We start from the raw sequence: 26,236 nt of genomic DNA, 5'->3' as shown, positions 1-26,236 counted from the left end.
TACGTTAACCTAACCCTATATATATATATATATATATATATAACTAAATATGTTATACATAATAACAACTTTGAAAATGTTTTCTGACTGTTTTGATTAAATATCACTGACGTTCTTGTTCGTCAAATCATTTAGACGTGCACCAGTAGTTTCTAAAAAAATCACCTAACGCGTGTGTTGTACCTTGTGTATGTTTTTAGAGTTTGTTAGATGCGTAACGACCTAATTATGAAGAGTTAAATCTAACACGCATAGTCATGAAGCAATCATATGGTTAAGGGGTTGTACGGATATCGTCCTCGATTGTCACATGAAAGCTATATTCACACCAGCCAAATGGCTAACAAAAACAAATAGAAAGCATAAAGAACATACATCACATTACCTAACCTTCTATGGCATTCAAACCTTTATTACACCAATTCTCAAAAGTAATACCTCCCATATTCGCTCTGTTTTTAATCCAAACATATGTGCATTCTTTTATTTCATACAGCATCTTTATATTTGTAGAGATCACTCCCTTAAATATCTTCTCATTCCTGCAGGTCCATATCTTCTAGCAAGTCATCATTATAATGCATCTTGTTGCCTTCTTTTTATTCTTCCAAACTTCCATGTTCTTCATGTTGGAACATCGTGTAACTTTTAGAAAATTATTTTAGTCAATTTGTCAAACAAACTGAACGCAGCGGAAAACATGTACACGAAGTTCGGTTCTAAACCGTTTCCTCCAGTGATCTCTTTACAATCAAAATAGGCTATATTAAAGAATCGTGACTACCAAGTAAGACACCTTGGTTCAACGAACGATCTCGCTAGATGATCGTTGACCACGAAATATGATTTGTTCGTTTGAAACGATTTCAAACGAAACCTTAGTCTAAAGAAAATAAAGTTCGAAACTTTACCTTATGCGTAATCAAAGAAACAAATGATTTGTTTGTAAATAGTTGCTCCTCTCCCTTTTTCTTTTTGCGGCAGCCGATAAAAAACCGAAATCAAAGTTCCCCAAAATTGAAGTTAAATATATTGTTTTTCTGTTTCTTGTTGACTTTTCGAAAAGCATCTATCAAAGGAATCGAAATCTCTCATACAAAAGCAACGTACAGAGCAATATGTATATTAACTTGAGAGTTATATTTTAAGATTAACTAGTAATCCTTTTTATATATAACTTCCATATATCCTTTTTTTTATATATATATCTAGCATTTGATAGAGCATATATCGATAGTATGGAAGTCTTTTTATTGAAAGATATAAAGGATTAGGAATTGTAATCTAATCACAATTCCTTCATAATTATCTTATAATTAAAATAAGTATCTTCTTTTTAATTATCTAAATAATTAATAATATATATATACGATTTATTATAATTAACAAGTTAATTATAATATTAATCTGCTCCCCGTAATTATTCCAAATAATTACCCGTTTCTTTTATTACGCTTATTATTTCGTGATTCGGTGATTAACGATTAAAACACCGTTATATGTTCGTTGCCCAAAGTGTAACTCTTTGGGTCGTACCTTGACGGCAACATTGAATTATAATCGATAATTGAACATTATATCCAACAATCTCCCACTTGGTCGATTGGCCGATTAAGTTTCAATGTAGACAATAGTGGGTGCCTAGCTGCATCATATTGTTCCCGGTAAGGTATGACATACTTATGTCAACTAATTCTTTGCACTAATCAAACCTTTGGTTATGCAAATACTATAGCCCGGGTTATCGACTCATTTATCCCTCTATATTGAACACTTGTTGAACATGAGACATGGATCCAATTCATTCTCATATATTATTCAACCATTTCTAATTTCGTTCCTGATTTGAAGTGGTTTATCAAACTACTACTAGTTCGAGCGTGGCCACGCGTTAACACCAGTTCAAACCAACGAAAGGCGCCAGAGTGTTCCTCTTCTGAGTATAGAAGCACAGATCCCTTTGGCTACAAACAACTCCCACTAAACTTCAGATCATTCCCAAAACTATCCTTATTACTGCCAGTTACGTACAGCGTTAGATAGAATCAAAGAGCAACCATTCATTTAAGTTAGTTCTAGTATGTACCGCAGGTCTAAGGATACAATGATCGTACCTATTCAAAATGTCTTATGACTAAGATCCATGAAGATCATTTTGAAACGAGTTACGCCCAATATGATTCAACTAATCATATCAGTGAATATGGTTCTCAACACTTTGAGTATCCATTATATGGATCAACCATCTAATTCACAATAGTCTTTTACTAGATTGGTTCTCACGAATCTGATAGACTACGGACATTTTAGAATACAATATTCATAGATACTTAACGTACTAATATTTGAACACAAATATAATAGTTTAAAAGACATTCAACCATTAAATTCAAATAAACATAAAATACTGTTTACAGTTCAATATGCACCAAATTACTAAATTACAAAATCAGACCCACTGTCTAGCATATCTAAGACCTATACAATCAGCATGCTTCTCGTGTCTCACTTGAGGTATAGGCTTAGTAAACGGGTCCGCTAGATTCTGATCAGTATCAATTTTCTCTACTACGATGTCTCCTCTTTCCAAAACTTCCCGTATGTAATGGAATTTTCTGAGAATATGCTTCGTGCTGTGATGCGACCTTGGTTCCTTTGCCTGAGCAATTGCACCTGTATTGTCGCAAAATATCTCGATAGGCTTCTGTATGCTTGGTATAACTTCGAGATCAGCAATGAACTTTTTCATCCAAACAGCCTCCTTAGCAGCTTCTGAAGCCGCTATATATTCTGATTCAGTGGTCGACTGGGCCACCACGCTTTGCTTAGAACTCTTCCAAGTTATAGCACCACCATTTAAAGTAAAAACATAGCCTGTCTGCGATCGTGAATCATCACGATCCGTTTGGAAGCTTGCGTCAGTGTAACACTTTACTTTCATCTCTTCTTCCAAACCGCCAAATATCAGAAACATATCCTTAGTTCTTTTTAAGTACTTTAGGATATTTTTCACAGCAATCCAGTGACTTTTACCAGGATTCTGTTGATATCTGCTAGTCAAGCTCAGAGCAAACGATACGTCCGGTCTAGTACATAACATGGCATACATGATGGAACCGATAGCAGAGGCATATGGAACCTTTTTCATATCCTCTTTATCTTTGTCCAATTTGGGACACTGATGACTATTCAGTACGGTTCCAGTTGCCATTGGCAAGAGACCCTTCTTGGAATCTTGCATTGAAAAACGTCGAATGACCTTATCAATATATGTACTTTGACTAAGTCCAAGTAGCCGCTTAGATCTATCTCTATAAATCTTTATTCCTAGAATATAAGCAGCTTCTCCAAGATCCTTCATTGAGAAACATTTACCAAGCCAGGATTTAACATCCTGCAGCATTGGGATATCGTTTCCAATGAGAAGTATGTCATCTACATACAGGATTAGAAAAGTAATAGAACTCCCACTTGCCTTCTTGTAAACACACGGCTCATCTTCGTTTTTAATAAAACCAAATTGTTTGATTTTCTGATCAAAACGAAGATTCCAGGTTCGAGATGCTTGTTTCAATCCATAAATGGATTTATTCAACTTGCAAACTTTCTTAGGATTCTTAGGATCTACAAAACCTTCAGGCTGCTCCATATAGACATCTTCTGTAAGGTGTCCATTTAGGAACGCGGTCTTGACATCCATTTGCCATATCTCATAGTCATAATACGCGGCTATGGCAAGTAGAATCCTAATAGACTTAAGCATGGCTACTGGCGAGAAGGTTTCCTCATAATCAACTCCTTGAGTCTGAGTAAAACCTTTAGCAACCAATCGAGCCTTATAGGTTTGCACATTTCCATCCATATCTGTTTTCAACTTGAAAAACCATTTACTTCCTACAGTTTGACATTCGGGAGGAAGTTCAACCAAATCCCAGACTTGGTTGTCATACATGGATTGCATCTCGACGCCCATGGCTTCGAGCCATTTTTCAGATTCATTACCTGAAATAGCAGCTTTGTAGGTTGAGGGCTCTTCTTGATCTATTATCAAGACGTACCTATCAGGTGAATACCGATTAGGTTCATGACGATCCCTCGTACTTCTGCGGACGCCTAGTGTTACATCAGATTCCTGAATCCTATCAGGTTCAGAACCAACAACATTTTGTTGAGAGGCAGATTCGACTATTGGTTGATTAATTTGTGGTTCTCGAATTTCCTCAAGATCCACAAGATTATCTCCAATTCCTCGCGCCATAAGCTCATCCTCTAGGAATGTTCCTCGACGCTTAGTGAAAACTCTATTTTCAGCAGGATTATAGAAATAATAACCAACCGGATATGCATATCCAATGAAAACAACTTTTTCACCGCGAGGATCAAGTTTGTCCGAAGACTCACTGGTAACATAAGCGTTACATCCCCATATGCGAAGGTAAGAGACTTTAGGTGGTTTACCATGCCACATCTCATATGGTGTCTTTTCTACCTTTTTAGTAGGAGCAATATTTACAAGACGTGTAGCAGTTTCAAGAGCATAACTCCAAAAGGAGTGTGGTAAGTTTGTACGACACATCATTGATCGAACCATATCTAATAAGGTTCGATTTCTCCTCTCAGACACACCATTGAGTTGTGGTGTTCCGGGTGGAGTTAGTTGGGATATAATCCCACACTTCTTGAGATGTTCATCAAACTCTTGATTAATGTATTCACCACCTCGATCGGATCGAAGTGCCTTAATCGTTTTCCCTAGTTGATTCTGTACTTCATTTTGGAATTCTTTGAACTTTTCAAAGGTTTCATGTTTAAACTTCATAAGATAAACATATCCATATCTACTATAATCATCAGTAAATGTAACGAAGTATCTTTCCCCGTTCCTTGACATAGTCCTGAATGGACCACATACATCAGTATGTATGAGTCCTAACAGGTCTTTGGCCCTTTCACTAGTTCCGGTAAAAGGGGCCTTAGTCATCTTGCCACTTAGACAACATTCGCATAAATCATAAGTCTCCTGACCCGTGGATTCTAGAATCCCTGCGGTCTGGAGCTTCCTCATGCGATTGATGTTAATATGGCCAAGACGACAATGCCAACGATATGTTTGATTAAAGCTAGTTTTAACACGTTTAGAGGAAAAAGAGCATACTATATTATTTGATCTACTGTTAGAAGTATCTATTTCATAGACACCATTGTGAGGCTTAGCCTCAAAATAGAACACACCATTTAAAAATGCAGAAATGCTACCATTAACATTATCAAAAGCATAATTAAAACCTTGTTCTCTTAAAGCAGAAACAGAAATAATATTCTTAGTCAAACTAGGAACATAAAAAACATTGTCTAAAGTAATAAACAATCCAGAAGGTAATTCAAGAATAAATTCTCCAACTGCCTTCACAGCAACATTCTGCCCGTTCCCAACGTGCAGCTCTAAGTCACCCTGCTTCAGCTTCCTAATCCTTTTTAGTCCCTGCAAATCATTACAAATGTGAAAACCACATCCAGTGTCAAACACCCAAGATTTGCTCGAAAAGGAAAATAGATCAATAACATGTATACCTGAGGATTCTCCAATCTGCAGCTTCTTAAGCTTCAACTCAGCCAGGTACTTGGGACAGTTCCTCTTCCAATGCCCGATCTCATCACAGTGAAAACACTTGGCATCTTTATGAGGCTTTGCCTTCGGAGTGGCAACCTTTTTGCCTTTGCCCTTGTCTTGCTTACTCGCCTTGCCTTTTCCCTTGGATTGCTTCTTCTTGGTAATTCTTCCTTCCCTGATCGCCAGCACTGGATTGCCCTTAGTTGGGATGTTTGTCTCAGCAGTTTTTAGCATCTGATGCAACTCTGGGATCGTTCTTTCCCACCCATTCATGTTATAGTTCATTACGAACTGATGATATGAATTGGGTAGCGAGTTAAGGATCACATCCGTAGCTAACTCATTACTAAGGGGTGCGTTCAGACGCTTCAGTTGATCAACGAAAGACTTCATTTTCAGTACGTGAGCACTAACCGAAGTACCTTCCTGCATGCGACATGTAATGAGAGATCTCATCACCTCAAAACGCTCATGACGAGCTTGCTGCTGAAACATGTTTTTCAGCTGCTCACTCATCTCATATGCTCCCAAGTTTTCCAGATTCTTCTGAAGTTCTGGAATCATCATAGCAAGCATAAGACATGTTACATCTTGGGAATCATCAACATGTTTTTCCCATGTCCTACGGGCTGCACCCGTATTAGCAGCAGGTGCTTCGGGAATTGGTCCTTCAAGGACATAAGCCTTTTTCTCCGCCCTGAGAACAATTTTCAGGTTGCGGTACCAATCCATGAAGTTAGAATTATCAAGTTTAGCATTTTCAAGGATGGACTTAAGCGAGAATTTGGTGTTATCAGAATTGTTTGTAGACATCTGTAGAATTTAGAAGAAAATTTTATTAGTAATTTTCATGCATTAACCTAATTCAATTTTGACCCAAGATATACAAAATTTTAGGAATTAGGATGAGATCCCATCTCCCCATAACTCAGTGAATGGACTTAGCACTCTTCACTGGCATAGATTGAAGGGTAGGTGACGATCACCAATTGTGTCAACTACACAATTCTCGGTTTGGGGTCGCATGACGAGTGTTGTCAAGCATTGGTACGTTAACCCCAACTACGCCCACTTTCACAACCGTAGAAGACGAATGCAGGGTAAACACTAACATTCGCTCTCGTGTCGCAAAAGTGATATTTGTCCTCAAATCAGAACTGTAGCCCGGCCCACGTAAGCATGGAAATCGTGGAACTACCCCTAACCAAAACCGTAGGCCTGGATGCAGGGTAAACACTAGCACCAGGGGTTCGGATAGATCAGTTCGGGTGTTCTTAATTTAGGGTGGCGTAGAATATCGATTTTAATTTGGGTTATATTTTAAAATTACCAGTTCGGGTCGTTTTAAAATACTTGTACGGCCTATGGCATGAACATAGGCTATACAATTCCTTTGTAAAAATCAATTTTACGTTTTAATTTGTGACGACTTGAAACACCTTTCAATCACTCGACCGATTAATTTTAAATACCCTATTTAATCTAAGTTGGTCGTGTCGCAAATTTATTTTAATCAATAACTTTTATTAATTATGGTTTTCAAATTAACTTTTAATTTTTTGTAAAACCAATTTTGATTTTTGTATTTTAAAATAAACTGTTTATTTTAATTACCTATCCAATACTTAATAAACCTTTTATTAAAATTGTCGTTTTAATGATCGTGTATTAGTTATTAATTTTATGTACGTAACAAACATCTCATGGCAAAAACGCTTAATAAAATAAACAAATATGCAATTCCGGGTTCATAATATGTTCGGTTCGTTCGAGCCCAAGAACGTGAACCGAGCCCATTAAGTGTAGCACAAACCCTTTTGTGCTCCCACTTAATCTTGGATCCCATCCAAAAAAAAAACTTTTTTTTTATAAATTAAATTTCCGATAAGAAAAAAAAATAGAATTTAATGACATCTGATTTCTTTTTAAATACATCGGTTTTATATTGAAATCACCATTTCAATATTTCCGATTTTTTTTTATTTACTTAACCGCATAGCTTCAAAACTAATTAGGTACGCGTTTCATAAAAAAAATCTTAACCCGGATTTGCATCGTACGATCATTAAGCTAAACAAAATAGGATAAGGCCAAGTATTTTGTCAAAGAGAACTTTTGACAAGTGTTCATGTTTGGCCTTAATAAAACTTGCCTATAACTATTGTACGCGACAAGTTCCTATGCCAAATCTACTCGATTTTAAGCATGCAATCCTATAAACTATTTTATAGATCTACAAACACTATAACCTACTTTGATTTGTAAGGTGGCTCTGATACCACTGTTGGAACATCGTGTAACTTTTAGAAAATTATTTTAGTCAATTTGTCAAACAAACTGAACGCAGCGGAAAACATGTACACGAAGTTCGGTTCTAAACCGTTTCCTCCAGTGATCTCTTTACAATCAAAATAGGCTATATTAAAGAATCGTGACTACCAAGTAAGACACCTTGGTTCAACGAACGATCTCGCTAGATGATCGTTGACCACGAAATATGATTTGTTCGTTTGAAACGATTTCAAACGAAACCTTAGTCTAAAGAAAATAAAGTTCGAAACTTTACCTTATGCGTAATCAAAGAAACAAATGATTTGTTTGTAAATAGTTGCTCCTCTCCCTTTTTCTTTTTGCGGCAGCCGATAAAAAACCGAAATCAAAGTTCCCCAAAATTGAAGTTAAATATATTGTTTTTCTATTTCTTGTTGACTTTTCGAAAAGCATCTATCAAAGGAATCGAAATCTCTCATACAAAAGCAACGTACAGAGCAATATGTATATTAACTTGAGAGTTATATTTTAAGATTAACTAGTAATCCTTTTTATATATAACTTCCATATATCCTTTTTTTTATATATATCTAGCATTTGATAGAGCATATATCGATAGTATGGAAGTCTTTTTATTGAAAGATATAAAGGATTAGGAATTGTAATCTAATCACAATTCCTTCATAATTATCTTATAATTAAAATAAGTATCTTCTTTTTAATTATCTAAATAATTAATAATATATATATATATACGATTTATTATAATTAACAAGTTAATTATAATATTAATCGGCTCCCCGTAATTATTCCAAATAATTACCCGTTTCTTTTATTACGCTTATTATTTCGTGATTCGGTGATTAACGATTAAAACACCGTTATATGTTCGTTACCCAAAGTGTAACTCTTTGGGTCGTACCTTGACGGCAACATTGAATTATAATCGACAATTGAACATTATATCCAACACTTCACACTTTGAAGCACCTGCTTAACAGTAGAATGTGAACACAAAGTATCCATATTCTACCATACCCCAATCAGCCACCATAATGACTTCGCCATCGTACAAGCAACCAATAAATGGTCCGTATCTTCTCTACAGGCATATACCCACAACAAGGGCACATAATGTTTCCGGTTTGTACGCCTCTTTTACAAAGCTCTATCTGCGTCGGATTTCTCCTTTGAATAATGAGTAATAAATTTCATTTAATTTCATTAATTTTAAAACATCATATAACTGATAAAAAACATGAAGGTGTGATGCGTAAGTAGAATTCCATATTTTTTTGATAATGTCGACATAACATGTGTCACCACCGCTTGATTACAAGACCTATAATTTTTTTGAAAACTATTTCGTTTTTATTAAAATTTATATGAATTTGCATAAAATATAAATAACATTGGTTATTTAGTTTGTTTTTTTTAATAACCATTACCAATTATTTGTGAAAAAATCAAACTGAGTGATAAACAAATGAACAAAATAATATATTAAGTGACACACATAATATGTGAAATAATGAATAAGTAATCAAATTGACAAATAAATGATCAAAATACTCAAATAAACAAATTAATTTACTAGTTTTATATATTATTGTTGTTTTGAAAAACAAAATAAAATTACTCATTCCTGGTCACAACCACTCACTCACCGCAAAGGGGAAAAACTTGTCTGCCCCTAGATGTGTGGGACAGTGTTCCCTTGTTTCCCCACTCTATCCTGAACATTATGGGGAGACCACTCTTTTTGGCCATTATATATATTATATATATTGATTTCGAGGGACGATGAATAGTAACTTTATTTTTATAATAATATATTGTTTTTTATTATTTTATTATTTAATATATTATAATAGTTTATTATTATATTTACTTTTAATAACATATTTTTTCTAAACATATATTTCCTTTACCTTTTTTTTAATAATTGTTTTTTTTTTTGAACATATATTAATTTATCGAATAATTTGACGTTTATAACTTTTTTTCTAAAAATTTAAGTACGTAGCTGTACTTGATTTTATTCCCTGACATTCCGTTATAAGTTTTGTTAGAACGAGGTTATACTCAAAATAAAGTATTTATTTGGTATCATAAAAGGGTACGATGATAAACTAAATCGTTCTAATGATTTGACTTTCTAAACAAGATGCTTTATTTTCAAATTACGTTTGTTTTACATTATCATTTACTCGGTTTCGCCGCAAAACGCGATATAAAGAAACTAGTATACATAAATAATGTTAGCTGGTGGGAATGGCTCGTTCACATGGTTGCTAGCTACGTACCTATTGTGACTTAAGGCGTGAACTCGATAGCATCCCAAAAATTCAGGAAACAAAACATCTGAAGTGGGTCAGTTGGATCCCAAAAAAGATAAACTGTTTTTTATGGAGAGTAGTATTGGACTGAATACCTACTAGGGAGGCCTTAATCAAGATGAGGTGCATCTACCTTCTGATCGATGTGTCATGTGTAGTCGAGCATCCAAATCTGCAGACCATCTTTTGATTCTTATGAATTCGCTCAACAAGTGTGGACTGCTGTTTCACTTTGGCTAAAAATTCCTATTCCGAGGTACCTCTTAAGCGTGGTGGAGCTTTTGGAATTCTTTTCTTTGGGAGTCTCTGGATGACAGAAAACAGGAAGAAGGCAATTTATTCGGTGGTGGCCGCTGTATGTTGGTCTCTGTGGTTGGCTCGAAACGATACAATTTTCAAAAATAAGGTGTATTAGGTCTTTAAACTAATGGGAGACATCAAAGCCTTAGTGTTTCTGTGGGTTACTTCAAGGGCGGCGTCGATTAAAATGGACTGGAAGACTTTGTGTGACTTTAGTTTATAGCTGTGTTCTTGTGATCTATTTCATTTCTTTTCACTTCCTTGTACTGTATTCATGCTTGAGCATCTTGCTTAAGCATGTTCTTGTTTTATAAAATTGCGGCCTTTAAAAAAAAGGCTACGTGCCTATTGTATTTACTTCTCTTTTTGCTTCAAAAATAAAATAACTTAAAAATGCTAATTACTAACCAGGAAAAGACAAACATACAAAGAGTTATAATACAGCCTTCACCATTGGCTATTTATTGTTGTAATTAAGTAAGTACTAAAACTCAAAGCTTGGATTTTACGACACTGCAAATGCACTTGATGCGCCTGTAAAATATTCTGTTGTTGAACCGATGGTTTTCTTAGATGAACCAAAGTGTCTGAACCTATAAACCCCGTTACTAGCTGAATCAGGCACTTCCCATTCAAGACTAGCCAATCCATAACTACTACCATTATCTATGTTCCACTTGAAAAACAAGCTGAAATCGTCGTCGTCATAGGCTGGGATCCATTTCTCTCCTTGAAGCATCTCAACTACAGCATACGTGCCTTCGGTTAATAGATCATATCTTGGGTTTGGACTCCAAAACACTGCGCTCGGTTTGTCCCCTTTTTGAAAGGAGCCACTTTTTGGAATGGAAACGTCGTGTTTCATATTACCAAATTTCACGCCTGGTGGTGGTGAGTCGCCAGAAGGGTCGGGTAGGAGTTTCAGTTGGACGGACGAAAGATCAGGTGGTGATGGGCCTTTGGGAACTATCTTACGCCCTTTCGCCATTGACTCTGCTAACTTGTTGAATTCTTGGATGTATGCTGATAGAGTATGAGGACCGTATAGCGTTGATGCACCCTGTAATTTTTGTTGATTTTCATTTAAGAATTATATGTAAAGAAAATTATGTTAGGCCTTATAAGTCAAAGTGTCGACCTTTGGGATTAGTAGGCGGTTTAGGATTCAGTTAAGTATTTCCAGGTGCTTTTTGGAAATTCTTGTACTTCCAGGCGATATGCCATCCACGCAAGCGAACAACCGAACTCCATATAGTTTGGTAAATAACTAGAAAATATGAATTAAGTTTGGTGAAACCGTTCGTTTCATGGATTGTAATGGAATTGAAATTGGAATTCGTGCGAGAATTGAAATTTGATTTGGAATTTAGGTGAGTTTGTTTCACAAAATGGAATACAATCTAGATGGAATTGGAATATATATTTCGTTTCTTATGTTATTGTTCAATTACAATGCTTTCATTTGTTGAAACGAACAAATTAAGAAATGGAATCTACATTCCAATTCCCTCCGAATTCCATTCCATTATCTGAAACGAACACTACCTATGTACCTTGTTGAATCCTAAACCACCTACTAATCCAAAAAAAAATCTAAAAGTTTCTGACTAAGTTTTAGTTAATTACCTCGTATCTTTGTTGTTTATATTCTTCAGGGGTCGCGATGTATTGCGAGTATGTGTTGGTCAATCCTGCTATCACGACATGCGTATCATTGTCAAATTCACCGTTTCCATTAGTTATGAGTGTTTGCTTCACCGATTCTCGTAATCTTCTACCCGACATTGTTGTGAATTCTGGAAGGATAAAAAAACACTAGGAAACATTAGTTCATTAGGATTTAGGAACTTTTTTACATAAATTTTTTTGAGAAGAACGAAACGAGCTCATACCTCCAGGAACCGATAGTATGACTAGTTTCCCAATTCTCAGGATTTGAATAGGAACAATTGCTGGCTGCAAATTTACCAAAACATCATTGACACTTATCATTATATCTCTATTATAAGATATAAAATCTGATTGTTTTTCCTTTATAATTATCCTCATTGTATCCCTATGTGCACTTAGATTAATAATTGTCTTATGTGGATTTCGCTATTCTATGTAGATATGAAAAAGAAACCAGAAAAAAAGGTTCAGGATTACCGCCCACGCGTAAGGGAAAAACATCTCTCCTGTGGAGAGTAGAACTGGCTTCGGCTTTTGACAATCGACTTGATAATCGCTTGGTTTCTTCAGGAAATCTCTTACTCTTTTCCAGAACTCGTTAATCTGCATTTGCAAATAGATCTTGATTATTATTTATTTTTGTGTGTGTGTGTAACATCCACAAAACATCAAGAAAAGATACTTATAATATAGAACTTTGTAATGCATTCAACTCTGACCTTAGTATCGCCTTGTTGGAATCCAAAAGCACCAGGACCATCAGTAGTTCCTGCAGCAAATCCCGGGCCTAAGGCTGCGGGACATGTTTTCGCGGTCTTGTTACCGGCCAATGTTACTTTAATATTGGTGAAGTTTAAGTACACATGGCGGTAGTCAATTTTTCCGGTTAACTGTTCTTTAGCAGAAGTGAATAACTCAACTGCCTTATGAAACTGTCTCTCCCCTATTATTTTTGTACTCTTTATTTCATCTGGGTACCTGTTTTGAGTTTAGTTTTGTCAAGTTCTTCATTGATCAAAAAATAAACAACGATTTAGCAATGCAATAAGACAGATCGACTTACCCTGGACCACGACCGATACAAAGCTGGTCGTTTCCATTGCAAGAGGAGTGATTAAAATCACAAGGTAATCCGGTATCGATGCAAAACGCTCCCAACACATTAGGACTAACGTCTCCTACATTCGATTGACAAAACGCTCCAACAAATCTCGACCCGCCATCATTCTTCCTCACCTTAAACCCTTGACTCGATGTTTGGCCACAAGGCTGACCTCCCGTGGCTTTGATCTCCGACGCTTTGTTTATCAAGACACTGATATCATCTATTCAAAGGTCACTATGATTACATCAGTCACAAAAGAACCTAGCAACAAGTTTAGAACACCCTTGTCAAATGGTTATGTTAGGATTACTTGTACCTTGTGTGTTAAAAGTAGTTGAGTTGGTACTAGTGGAAGTGAACCAATCTTCAAAGAACCTAGCAGCAGCACCCTTGTTGTCACCACTAACTAGTGTGTTGTCTTTGCTCATAGAGGTTCCATGAGTTGCAAACCATGTGAAAGCTCCAATGCTTTTCTGACTTGTAGCATCCACAAACTTCAAAAGTATCATTAGTGTATCCACATCTCTTGGATATCGAGCCCTCTCATCTGGAGGGTTAAACAAATATGCACTTGGGCTCCTGTTTACTCCCGCATTATCCAGATCCCCTACAAAAAACATCAATCCCTCATGAAGTTTTAGTATGTTTGGAGGATATGCCACCACATGAAAATTACCGGACACCTGCGACGGGAAAAATAGTCGCAAATTTAGCAACTGATTTGCAACCGAAATTATATCTGTCGCAAAAAAAAAAAAGTTTAATTTAAACCTTTTCAAATTTAGCGACAGGTTGCGACCGATGTTACATCTGTCGCAACTGGTTGTAAATTTGTGAATACAAGCAATAAATCAGGTTGGCCGGTCGCAAAGTGGTCATTATGGATAGATTACCCACGGAGTTTTCTAAAACACCATTTTCGGTTGCAAACCATGCGCAAATAGCAATTTGTGACCAAATTTTGTAATAGTTATGATAGTACAATCCGGGCTGGCTCATGGGAGGGGCAAGGTGGGCGACCACCCAATAATCACTCTCCCATAGGTTTCAATAAATTTTATATATTTTTTATACATATAGTTTTAAAAAAGCATATAATTAAACTTAAAAGTTAAAAATCCAATATTATACCAATTAACATATCTTATCTAGTTCAGGCCCATATAAACAAATAAACTTTATTCTCGTTTAACTCAAATAAACCCAAATGTTTTTTTTTTAAATTCAAAACGCAATTATAAAACATATCAGTTGAAAGTCTTAAAATTAAAGAGATGGCAAATTGGCGAAAGAGCAAATAATTGCTTGTCGGCCCATTTAGGGGTCCATTTTTCTGTTTGCCATAGCCCTGAATTCTCGAGGACGGCCCTGACTACAACAATCAGAGCATAAGTTACAAAGGCACCTGTGTTGATGAAAATGGAACCAGATTTAAGATTTTTGTGAGCTTGAAGAATGCTCATTTCAATGGCTGTAACAATTGCATCAAACGATTGAGGAATGAAGCCAAGTGATGTCACAGAGTAAACCACGTACTGCAAGTACCCTCCTGGCCCAGCATGAGTGTGGGTCCCACTAATAGCTACGTTATCTTCGTTGTATAAGTTCCCAAACCTACGGAAGGCACAAGAATATCCGGGAAAATCACAAAGGATAAAATTTATCTTTCAACTTTTATTTTTATCAATTTTGTTGAGCAAAAAACCTTTGCGTTAATGTGGCCGATAATCTTATAATTAACGTGGCACAAGACATATTTTTGTGAGTTAAGTTTCTTAATCTTTTAATTATAACTAGGGTATTAGTCTGTGAGTTGTGGAGATACATTACCGCATGCATTGGATTGGTATCGGTACGGTTCGTTACAGTACATGTACAATACATGCACTAGATATAGAAATCAACATATGTTTTACATCGATAGAAAACGATAAAAATGAACACAGGTACCCGCACCAGCACCGATATTCAAACGATATTGGTACTGATATTTATTTATCGTCACACAAATGAATAAAATATTATTCCATATATAACTTTGCAACTTTTGTATGCATTATCACTTGTACATTATGCTTTGGGTGTTTTTCAAAAAAATAAAGTTGATTTTTTATTTTCATCCCAAAGGTTTTTACTTTTTATAATTTTAACCCTACATCATTTGTTGTTTTAACTTTAACCCAAAACTTTTCATTATTTGCAATTTAACTTCACAACTTTTCTCACTTATACTTTTCATCTTTCGAAAATTTTCGTTTTACGTATAGTTCTAAATTTTTCGAGTTAATACGACGCAATGTGCATGTGTGGTTCAACGTTTTTACCTCTATTTTTTCATGTTTGACAGGTTCATCGCAACACGCATATCCTAGGTCGAGTCAGTGTTGGTGGTCGATTACGCTTGTGTGACATTAGTACTATTTGACATCATTTTACGCCCCGCCGCAACGCGGGGTGTGCTTTCTGGGGTTTTCAAAGAAAAAATAGTTATGCATATGGTTGTTGTAACGTTGGCTTTGAGGGTTTTCCAAAAAAAATGATTTTTTTTTTTTACTTTTCACACAAAAGTATTTCATAAATTATTTTTAACTCAAAACTATTTGTTTTTTTACTTTTAACCCAAAACTTTTTATCCTTTGCAATCTATCCTCATAACTTTTTTTACTTTCAACCTTGGTCCTTTATAGTTTTCATGTTCCGCAATTTTTTTTTGTTTTATGCTTGGTTCTAAATCTTGTGACTTAACACATCGCAACGTGTGTCTTTGGTTCAACGTTTTTACGTTTCCTTCTAAATTTAATGAGTTAACACGAAGCAACATGCGTGTGTGGGTGAACGTTTTTACATCGTCTATTTTTTCCCGTTTGACAGGTTTAACATAACATGCGGGTCCTAGATTGACTTAGTTATAACTAAAGAATCCCCGCTGCAATGCGGCGGGTCGCAATCCTAGTTATCAAAAATAAGTAAATGCTTAAAATAGAATAAAAAACACATAAACAGTCAATGAAACACTATTTCATCAACCTTTCTATTAATATATAAAATATAATATAATAAAATACATATATATATATATACACACACTTACATCGTCAGAAAAAGATAAAAATAAACACCAATATCGGTGCCGACACCGATATTATTCTAACCATGCCGATCAGTTAAGAACATCACGTACTAGTAACGATATTTATTTATCGTCACAGACATGGACAGGAATAAAATATTATTTAAAAATTAATAAATGCTTAAAAATAGAATAACAAAGTAAATAAACACTTAAAAAGGTCAAAACATTTTTCTAAGTATTTTTAAAATCTAAGTTTTAATAATTTTAGGTTCTGAAGTATCTTTTTTAAAACAAATAACTTTTTAATTTCTAATAATTTGAACTATTTAAATATTTTTCAAACAAATATTTTTAATAAGTTTATTTTTTTTTTTTTTTGAATATCTAGAAAAATAAGGTTTATAGTTTAAAATAATTACGTTTTTAAGTTTACTTAGAAATTAATTTTTGAGTTAATTACTATTTCCGTCCCTGTGGTTTGTCAAAAATCACTATTTCAGTCCATTAGTTTAAAAATTGCGATTTCAGTCCCTGTGGTTTCACTTTCGTAACCATTTCAGTCCACCTCGTAACCATTTCAGTACCTGTACTTAACAGAATAATGGATTGAAATGGTTACGAAAGTGAAACCACAGGGACTGAAATGGTTACGAAAGTGAAACCACAGGGACTAAAATCGCAATTTTTAAACTAATGGACTGAAATAGTGATTTTTGACAAACCACATGGACGAAAACAATAATTAACTCTTAATTTTTAATGACTATAAGTTTATAAATTCTTTTTTAAACGTTTTGATTTTTTAAAGTAGTATTAATATTAATATAGATTAAAATTAAGCCTTAAAAAGCTTGGATTTTTCAATTTAATTAATAATTGTTTTTCTTTTATTTTTGACCAAGATATCAAAGATGGTGTACTGATGAGCATAAGAAGAACACGCGTCTGTTTTTTAGTGGACGTTTTTTTTAAATAACAGATGAAGAAGGTCAACGTTCATAATTTTAATCTATTTGGGACAAATAGCATTTACGTTTTTTACAAGGTTATTTGCATGGTTATACCAACTAAACGTTGGCACTCAAAACATACCTTTTGGATAGCCTATCAAGGACAGTAATCGTGACAAGTTGTGACGCCATTCCAGCGTCAAGATTTACAAAAGCGAATCGTGGTCCATCTAAGCTCTCCGCTACGATGAATGCTCGTGCTCTTAGCCTGAAATGTATTCCAGCAGTGCTTTGGTCCAAATTTGCATACCCCATCATATTAACTCCTGCAGCCGGTCCGGTGCTGTCATAGCTTCCAACTCCAATCAAATAATCCGCGGTTGCCCGAGATGGCAAAAGATAGATGAGTAGAGTGAAAAGAAAGAAAATGAAAGGATTTTGATGCATGTTTTTTTATGTTTGATTTATTTGGTATAGTAGTTAGGATTTAATATATAGGAGTTGGATATGGTTTTCATCGGATGGTGTTTCATAGGTTAAAACGAGTATGTTAGAATTGATCGAGGTGAATGTTTTGTATTATGGCACTTTTGCCGTCTTTAAGGCATAATTTGATCAATAGCTAGTGCGGCTTTACATGGAATTGAAGCCAAGACTAATGGTGATGCTACTAGTTAAATATCTTTTATGTGTAAGTTACTAATGTAATGTTCGGTTGACATTCGGGATCGTCATTTGTAATTATACTACACCTTAATTTTCAGAAATGGAACTAATTGTGGAATTATAACAAAAGACAAATTGCTACCTAAATATGTTCTTCCGATCCTAGGCTAAACAATTATTATATAACAAAAAAATTACGAAAGTGACTGATTACATATTTATATATATATATATATATATATATATATATATAGGGTAGGGTTCTAGAGTGAACAATGGTTAAGTTGTGAACAAAGTGAACAAATCTTGACCCTTCATTTCTTAGATGATGAGATTTAATGGTAATGGCAATTTGGTAAATATTTTATAAAATATAACCAGTAAATAAGGGGGACAGGGGCATTAATGTAAATGTATACTAAATCTTATTTTGTAAATATCAAAATCACAATCTCTCTGATAAAGATACAAAATTTTCATGTTCATCGTCTCTGTAACTGATCGGCGATTTAGGGTTCCTCATAAAGATCGATCGGCGATTTCAAGGTCATCATCTCTGTAATCGATTGGCCATCTCCTCATTTTTTGTGTTTTTATCAAATAAAAGTAGACAGAAAGTAGAAGATTAAAGGGCGACGGTAAAGAACACTTTTTACCGTCATCATCATCTTCGTCGGAATGGCGAGCAACCAAGGTACACCGATGTAATCCCTCATCTTTGTTTGATTAGACGTCGTTTTGATTTGTCAGAATAAGGATTGAACTGGAAATTAGTAATTTTTTTTCTGGTTTTCCTGATCCACCGGAGAATTAGGGTTCTAATTTAAGTTGTTTGGAGTTCAATTTTTGGAAAAAAAAATTGTTGGATCGTTCTGATGTTGAATGGGTATTCGTCGACGAAATCAATAGAGGGTTAGGGTTTTGTTTCTTGTTTCTTGTTTAAGGCGGGTGTACACATGTGTATTCCGATTACTTGAGTTGATTTTTAGGGGGGGTAAATATGATCAGATTGTACACATATGTACAGTGTGTTTTTTGTTTATTAATGTTCTGGGTTTTGAAGATGTATTAATAATGTGGTGTAAAAGTTGTTCTAAAAGTTTCTTAATCACAAGTTTCTTTTATAGTGTTGATTTAACAAATAAGTGGTAGTTTTGCTCTGTTTTTATGCGATGTTGCTCTGTTTTTTTGAGAAGGATATGGTTGGTTTTACAAGATATTGGATTTTACTCTGTTTTTATGCGATGTACACATGTGTACACGGCGATATACACATGTGTATATTGTTATGAAGATTTATTAATACACTGGTTGTACACATATGTACAGGGTATGTTTTTTATTTGTCTGTAAACCTGGGTTGTACACTATGTACACATGTGTTTAAGCAGTCGATGCACATGCGTATTTAATTAATGAATTAACTTCGATTGATATGCAGATCACTGAGTTGAAACTAAATATGGACAGTCTTGAGAAAGAGAGATATCTACTTTGCAAAACTGAGGGACATAGAAATCCTGTGCCATACTCCAAGCATCTCAAACTTGCCCGTACGGTTTCTCCTTGATATATTTCAAGTTATTTGTAATGTGATTTTTTGTTTATGTGACTTCATGTATGTAATTGGTATATTTTCTCTTGTGCAAGTTGTAGATGCCATAAAGAAGATCCTGTATGCTGCTGAAATGGATGCATTTATAGTGGAAGAAGGTCAGGCTATGCTTCTTCACTAGGAGACACCAACTGTGGATGTGGAAGAATACAAGACTCAAAAGAGGAAAAGTATTATCAATCTTGATGCTGATGTGGCTGCAAGTGACACATTGTCAATATTGATGTTGATGTAGACAAATAATATGTAAGCCTGCTAGTTGTTCCACGTATAATCGAGATCATAGTAAGCTTGCTAGTTGTTCTGAAACTAAGCCTGCTAGTTGTGCTAGTTCTCTCTTTGAAGTTCCCAAACATGTCCAGGCGGCTTCTGTAGTGGAAAACTGGTCGTTCATGGCTTGAAAAGTAGTTGACAGACTATCGACTTTCATATTCCACTTGGTTACATCTTGTGTATACTTATTAAGTTCCGCTGAAGAAACGTCAAGATTCACGTTGAGTTCACTTGACTGTTGCGGCTGGTGTTTCTTATTCAAGTCTGGCAAATCACCTGCCGTTTAGTTCTTTTTTTAGAAAGAAACTAGATGTTTAGATGGTTTGTTTTTATTTTAGTCAGATGTTGGGTTGTGTTTTTGGGACATAATATACAATGGTGTGAAAACGCACAACATACATGGTTTTCTCTTCAGCTTTAGGGAATTATACAATGTTGTACGAGTGTACAAACCTTAATGAATGAGTACACCAAATGTACATATGTGTGTGCACAAATGTATTAACAGTAAATACACAGGTGTGTATATATGTACATAGATGTAGTACTAAGTATACACGTGTGTATATATTGATGTAGTTTCAGTTTTTTTATGTACTTGAACAACTGTATGTAAAGAGTTAATTGTGTTTGTACAAATGTACAAATTTAAAAAAAATACAAAATTCAGTTGTGGTTATGTAATTGTTGTATAACTGTTAATAATGGCTTCTTTGTACGTTAAGTTATATTAATTTTAAACTAACATTAGAAATACGGTAAAATTAACAGTTTAATCAAACTAATTTGTAAATGAATTTAAAACAGTCACAAATGTAAGTGGTTCACAGACTCTTATAAAAAAAGATGAACTTTAAAAATGTGTATTTTCGGCCCATATTCTATATTTCGCTACCGTTAGCTTCGCTTTCCGATTCGTCCGGTTCTAACTCTATGTTTTCCTCATTTTCTTCTTCCTCGTCGTCTTCGTCGGTAGATAAGCCATCCTTAGTTGGGTTGCCTTTCTTTAGGTTTGTTCACTCTAGAACACAAAGACATATGGCAGATCTGTAATTTTTTTGTCGCCAACCTTTTCTTTCTTAGATGTACCCACGCGTGTGCAAAACCCTGCAAGTTGTGCAGACTCCTCATACATTTCAATTGCGGTTTCTATTGAACTAAATCTCGAATTGACAACGGGTTTGCAACCGGGCGGAACACTGGCGTCCAATACCCACAACTGTTGGGTGTTTCGTATACGTTACTTGCAACTGACTCTGAACATTAAGAAAACAAAAAAAAAACTAGAATTATTTAAGTTACATAAAAAAATCTCATACATCAGTGTGTCTAAAAATAATCCCTACTGGCAATATAGTCAAATTGTAGACTTTTGTAAAAACGACACGAAAACAGTTTCTAGGCTACACATGAATAATACATCATTAACACAAGAATATAAGTGGTTGCATATATAATCTATACATATGTGTACATACAACTGATATCATAAAAAATATTCATTCACTTCACTGTATCTGCAAAAAAAGGAAAACATACTGGCATACATAACTAATCCACCATTCTTAAAACGCACACACAAAAAACAGCCTTTTGTCAACGTATAATCAAAATCATCTTAATGCTTCAATCATCAAAATTTGATTGTTCTACACATGAATAAACGTCAACCCCAAAATAAATCAACAAAAAACCGACTAAAGTCAATATTGGGTTTCACTAAAACTAATCAAAGAATCCATGTAGCTAGCGACACAAATAGTTCAAAATAAAAAAAAACCTGGCTGATTCATCGTTGTGTAAAAAATGAGATTGAATTCTACTTGTTGTCTTCCGTCTTGGGTGTTGGAATCGCTGTTATTAGCATCCTCCGTAATCTTTTCCGTAAGTTACAAATAAGATGATACCTATGAATTTCGAAAATAATGGCTAAAGAGATGATCGAATCTTTGAAAAAATCATATGAATTGGTTAGGTTTCCAAAATTATAGGATTGTAACTGCTATCTCATTATAGAAAATGGAATTTACAAAAATAAATAAAGGTAAAATTACAATCATAACCTTTACATCAACTAATTAAATGGATGGTTGAGATGAGTTCACACGGTTCACAAACAAGGATGTTGTTCACTCATGATCCTCATCCTATATATATATATATATATATATATATATATATAGGGTAAGGTTCATGCGAGAACCACCCTTATTGCGAGAACCGCGAGAACCAATGTGAACACAAAATAAAATCTAAAAAAAATCAAAAAAGCACTCAAAATTTTTTTTTTATTTTTTTTAATATTTTTTAACAAAAAATCGCTATATTTCGTTCCATAAAAAAAAAAAAAAAAAAAAAAACTTTTTTTTTTCGAGTAACAGTTATCCATGCACATGTGCATATGTATCATTACTTCAACAAATTCGGTAATACATTATCAGGAATAGACAATTGCACTTTAATTTACAATACCATTAGTAATACACTACTTTTTACATTACCAATATTCAAAATGCACATGTGCATAATTAGGTATAACCATGATATAACGTGTTTTGGTACAAAAAGTTTGTGATTTTGAATGGAGAAGTAGACCCATATACATGTTTTTTGGTTAGTTATATCTAGTGGTTGATGGTTTGGTTATAGTTGTCAATTTTTTATGTAATATGTTGATTGGATGGTATAAATGGTGTTTACATACATGTAATAAAGTGAAAATATTGTTAATGATATTGTATTATGGATGGTAGGAGGTAATGGTATTGTATTATGGATGGTAGGAGGTAATGGTAGTGTATTATGGATGGTATGATAGATGAAAGGGAAAGTGTATTCAAAGTGGTGTACCAAAACACCTTATTTCATGTTGATACATATAATGCACATGTGCATTTCTAATATTGGTAATGTAAAAAGTAGTGTATTACATATGGTAGTGTAAATGAAAGTGCAATTGTCTAATATATGTAATGAATTACGGAATTTGTCAAAGAAATGACAGAAATGCACATGTGCATGCTTGTGTATTATGGATGGAATGATAGATGAAAGAGAAAGTAGTGTACCAAAACACCTTATTTCCTGTTGATACATATAGATGCACATGTGCATTTCTAACATTGGTAATGTAAAAGATAGTGTATTACACGTAGTAGTGTAAATGAAAGTGCAATTGACTATTATTTGTAATGAATTACGGAATTTGACAAAGAAACGACACATATGCACATGTGCATGGATAACTGTTACTCGAAATTTTTTTTTTTTTGAAATTTTTTTTTATTTTTTTATTAACAAAATATAGCGATTTTTTCAAAAAAAAATAGTAAAAAAATAAAAAAAAAATTTTTAGGTGTTTTTTAGATTTCTTTAGGAATTACTGTTTGTGTTCACACTGGTTCTCGCGGTTCTCGCAATAAGGGGTGGTTCCTAACGGATCTTTGTCCTATATATATATATATATATATATATATATATATATAGACAAAAGATCAAATACAAATACATTTATCATACAAAAGGTACGAATGGTGTGGAAAAGTAAAAAAAGGGTGGTGACATTTTCGAAATTGTTCTATTAGTAGAGTAATTAGGATGACTTGTTGAGTAATTTTAAATGACTATTGTTTGATGCACTCGTAGAGTAATTTTGAAATTTATGTTGTTTGATGCACTTTAGAGTAATTTTTGAATTGTATCTTGTTGTAGTGTATTAATGATGAATTGTAGAGTAATTTTGAATTGTATTTTGTTTAATGAACTTGTAAATTAATTATGTCTGTCATGTTATTTTGATAAACTAGTAGAGTACTCATGATACACTTATAGAGTAATTTTGAAATTTATATTTTTTGATGCATTTGTAGAGTATTTTTGAATTATATATTGTAGTATTTTATTAATGATGAACTGTAGATTAATTATGATGCACTTGTAAAGTAATTTTGAATTATATGTTGTTTGATGAACTTGTAGAGTAATTATGTCTGTTATGTTATTTTGATGAAGTAGTAGAGTAATTATGATACACTTAAAGAGTAATTTTAAAATTTATGTTGTTTGATGCACTTGTAGAGTAATATTGAATGATATCTTGTAGTAGTGTATTATTGATGAATTGCTAGATTAATTATCATACATTTGTAGAAAATTTTGAATTGTGTGTTGTTTGATAAATTTGCAGAGTAATTTTGATAATTATTCTACTAATAGAATAATTATGAAAATGTCACCGCAATTTTTTACTTTTCCACGCCATTCGTACGTTTTGTACGATACCTTTATTTGTACGGGATCTTTACTCGTAATATATAAACTTTTAATTAAAAAGTTTCTTGTGGAATTCCTTGCGCGATGCGGCGGAAATTCCGTAGAATTGAAGTTACCAACATAAACTTTTGAGTTAGGGTTGCAGTGGATAGTCTTTAACTTTAATAATTACAACCACAATCATTTATTTTAAAAACATGTCGCACATTTCATCCTTTACCTCAAACCCAGTTAAAAAATTAAGTTAGTTTCTGATCACTTGCTTCGCACGTGAGGACATTTAAGACCATTCACATACCAACTACCCCACCATATAAATACCCCTTTTTCTCCCCCAAATCCCTCATTAGGGTTTATCCAAGATCATCACCATTAAAATGTTATAGCAGACCAACAAAATCACCACCATCGACTACACTCAAATGGGGGCGATATGGTCGGAAAATTGAAAGAGGCTCCGGCGAGAGAGACGGTTGTCACCTCTCTTGTCACAACATCATCTGCTTTTGGTTCTTGTTGAGCCGATGACGGGATGTGAATGCTCTAATATGTCACACTATTTCTCTCTCTCTCTAGATATGTATCTATATCTATACATCTAAATTTCTCTAGGCGATGAAGATCTTGTTCTGCATATAATAATATTTTGCAATTCAACAATACCCATAAAAGTTTCAACAATAGTTTGCAAAAATTAGATTTTTTTATGAGTATTCAACAAAACTGTCACACCCCAACCGATGGCGGAATCATCGGGGCATGGCACTGCGAAACAGATTGTCCAGAAATTTCCATAACAATTATTATCACTATTCAGTTTAAAGTAACATGTCCCATACCGTGTCCCGAATAACAAACAAATAATTACAGATAACAATTAGTCAAATATTCCATTCCGACAACTCAAATTTAAATAAAACAAATAAATATTGTTCAAATGCTCCTAAAGACCCAGCCTGACAAGATCTACAGACAACTATACCCTAGTTGCTCCTTCTTGACAGACAACTATTTGTTGGGGGCCTATAGAGCTTATTCCTAGCCTCGCTTTCCAAGCAAGCAAACATCTTAAACACCTGTCACATACGTTAAAATAAAGTAAATACATAAAATGTAAAGGTGAGCATACAAGTTTGATAATAGCATATAGAGTTCGAATAGTTTACGCATAATCAGCACGTACACAGAGGAAAACGAAACATATTAATTATCGACATGGACCTATCAATACCAGTGACTGCGGGTTGACCATCCGAGACGGTTCACAATACATGATTACCACCGTAATCCATGCAAGTAATTGTCCTTAACAACCCCCATGTGAACGGGTGGTGAGTCCAAACTATAGTACTACGTCGTTAAGGCACGTAGACAGCATTCGACGTGTAAACACAATCAACAAGCATTCATTAAGTCACGTAATACATGCATATTGGTTAGCGTTCAAATAGTTTGAGTAGTGTGATTGATTGTGTTTTGATATAAGTGATGTATGTAACACCCAAAAGTGCTAAACGCAAAAAGGGATCGAGTATACTCACAGCGATTGATTTATGGATTGAAGGCAGCGCTTGAGAGTAGAGTTAGCCTGAATAGTTTGACAGCATAGCGATGAATACACGTAAAAAAGGAAATGATTGTAAGTGGGTCGAACGGCCTGGTCGATCGAACAGTAGGTTCGATCGAACGGGTCATTCGTTCGACTAGGCAATCCGTTCGGGCAGTCCGTTCTATCAACCGGTAGGCTCGATCGGCTGGTCTGTTCGAGTGGATTGTTTCTTCCTATGAATAGGATGTGTTTGTGTTTGATGGTTTGAACTTTCAAAGTTTTCGTTGCAGTATTTGAGAACACTGATGTGTTCTTACCTTTCAGGTCGATCGATCGAACGGTCCGTTCGATCGGTCGGCATAACCGATCGGTTACGAACTTCAGTTGTAGTCCTTAATTCAAGATGTCACTCAATCGAACAGCATATTCGATCGAACAGCCTGTTCGGTCGAGTAGCATATCCGATCGGGTGGCATTCCCATACTATGAACGATCTGTAAATCGACTAAGTGTTGAAGCATAGTATCTCATGATCCGAAGA

At 34.5% G+C, this 26,236-nt stretch overlaps 1 protein-coding gene and 1 long non-coding RNA gene across 3 annotated transcripts; both read right to left on the bottom strand.

The window, feature by feature from the left end:
- Nucleotides 1-360: 360 nt before the first annotated feature.
- LOC110903074 lies at nucleotides 361-1,083 on the bottom strand. Of its 2 annotated transcripts, none has more exons than XR_002571644.2 (2): nucleotides 912-1,083; nucleotides 361-645 (listed from the first exon to the last, which is right to left on the bottom strand). It is a non-coding gene; the product is annotated as an uncharacterized LOC110903074 (long non-coding RNA). The 2 variants fall into 2 exon arrangements; XR_004864775.1 differs by having other exon boundaries at nucleotides 361-622.
- Nucleotides 1,084-10,899: 9,816 nt separating this feature from the next.
- Nucleotides 10,900-17,767, bottom strand: LOC110901439 (neutral ceramidase 2). The gene is made up of 9 exons (XM_022148269.2): nucleotides 17,463-17,767; nucleotides 14,703-14,911; nucleotides 13,614-13,904; nucleotides 13,256-13,517; nucleotides 12,912-13,170; nucleotides 12,670-12,795; nucleotides 12,414-12,477; nucleotides 12,148-12,317; nucleotides 10,900-11,581 (listed from the first exon to the last, which is right to left on the bottom strand). Exons 1-9 carry the CDS (start codon nucleotides 17,765-17,767, stop codon nucleotides 11,027-11,029), a joined length of 2,241 nt encoding a protein of 746 aa, XP_022003961.1. The 3' UTR covers nucleotides 10,900-11,026.
- Nucleotides 17,768-26,236: the final 8,469 nt, after the last annotated feature.

This window comes from Helianthus annuus, chromosome 8 (genome assembly GCF_002127325.2).
Source record: "Helianthus annuus cultivar XRQ/B chromosome 8, HanXRQr2.0-SUNRISE, whole genome shotgun sequence".
Taxonomy (NCBI): Eukaryota; Viridiplantae; Streptophyta; class Magnoliopsida; order Asterales; family Asteraceae; genus Helianthus; species Helianthus annuus.
Note: the sequence above shows the minus strand (reverse complement) of the source record. Positions and strands in the feature narration are given on the sequence as shown.

What these genes read in the sequence shown, in the direction of transcription:
- LOC110901439 (XM_022148269.2), bottom strand. Translation starts at nt 17,767, where the DNA reads ATGCATCAAAATCCTTTCATTTTCTTTCTTTTCACTCTACTCATCTAT. An exon ending in TTCCATTTTCATCAACACAG is followed by an intron (nt 13,905 to 14,702) that starts GTGCCTTTGTAA and finishes TGTTTTTTGTAG; the next exon opens with GGGATCTGGATAATGCGGGA. An exon ending in CATACTATCGGTTCCTGGAG is followed by an intron (nt 12,318 to 12,413) that starts GTATGAGCTCGT and finishes TTATCCTTCCAG; the next exon opens with AATTCACAACAATGTCGGGT.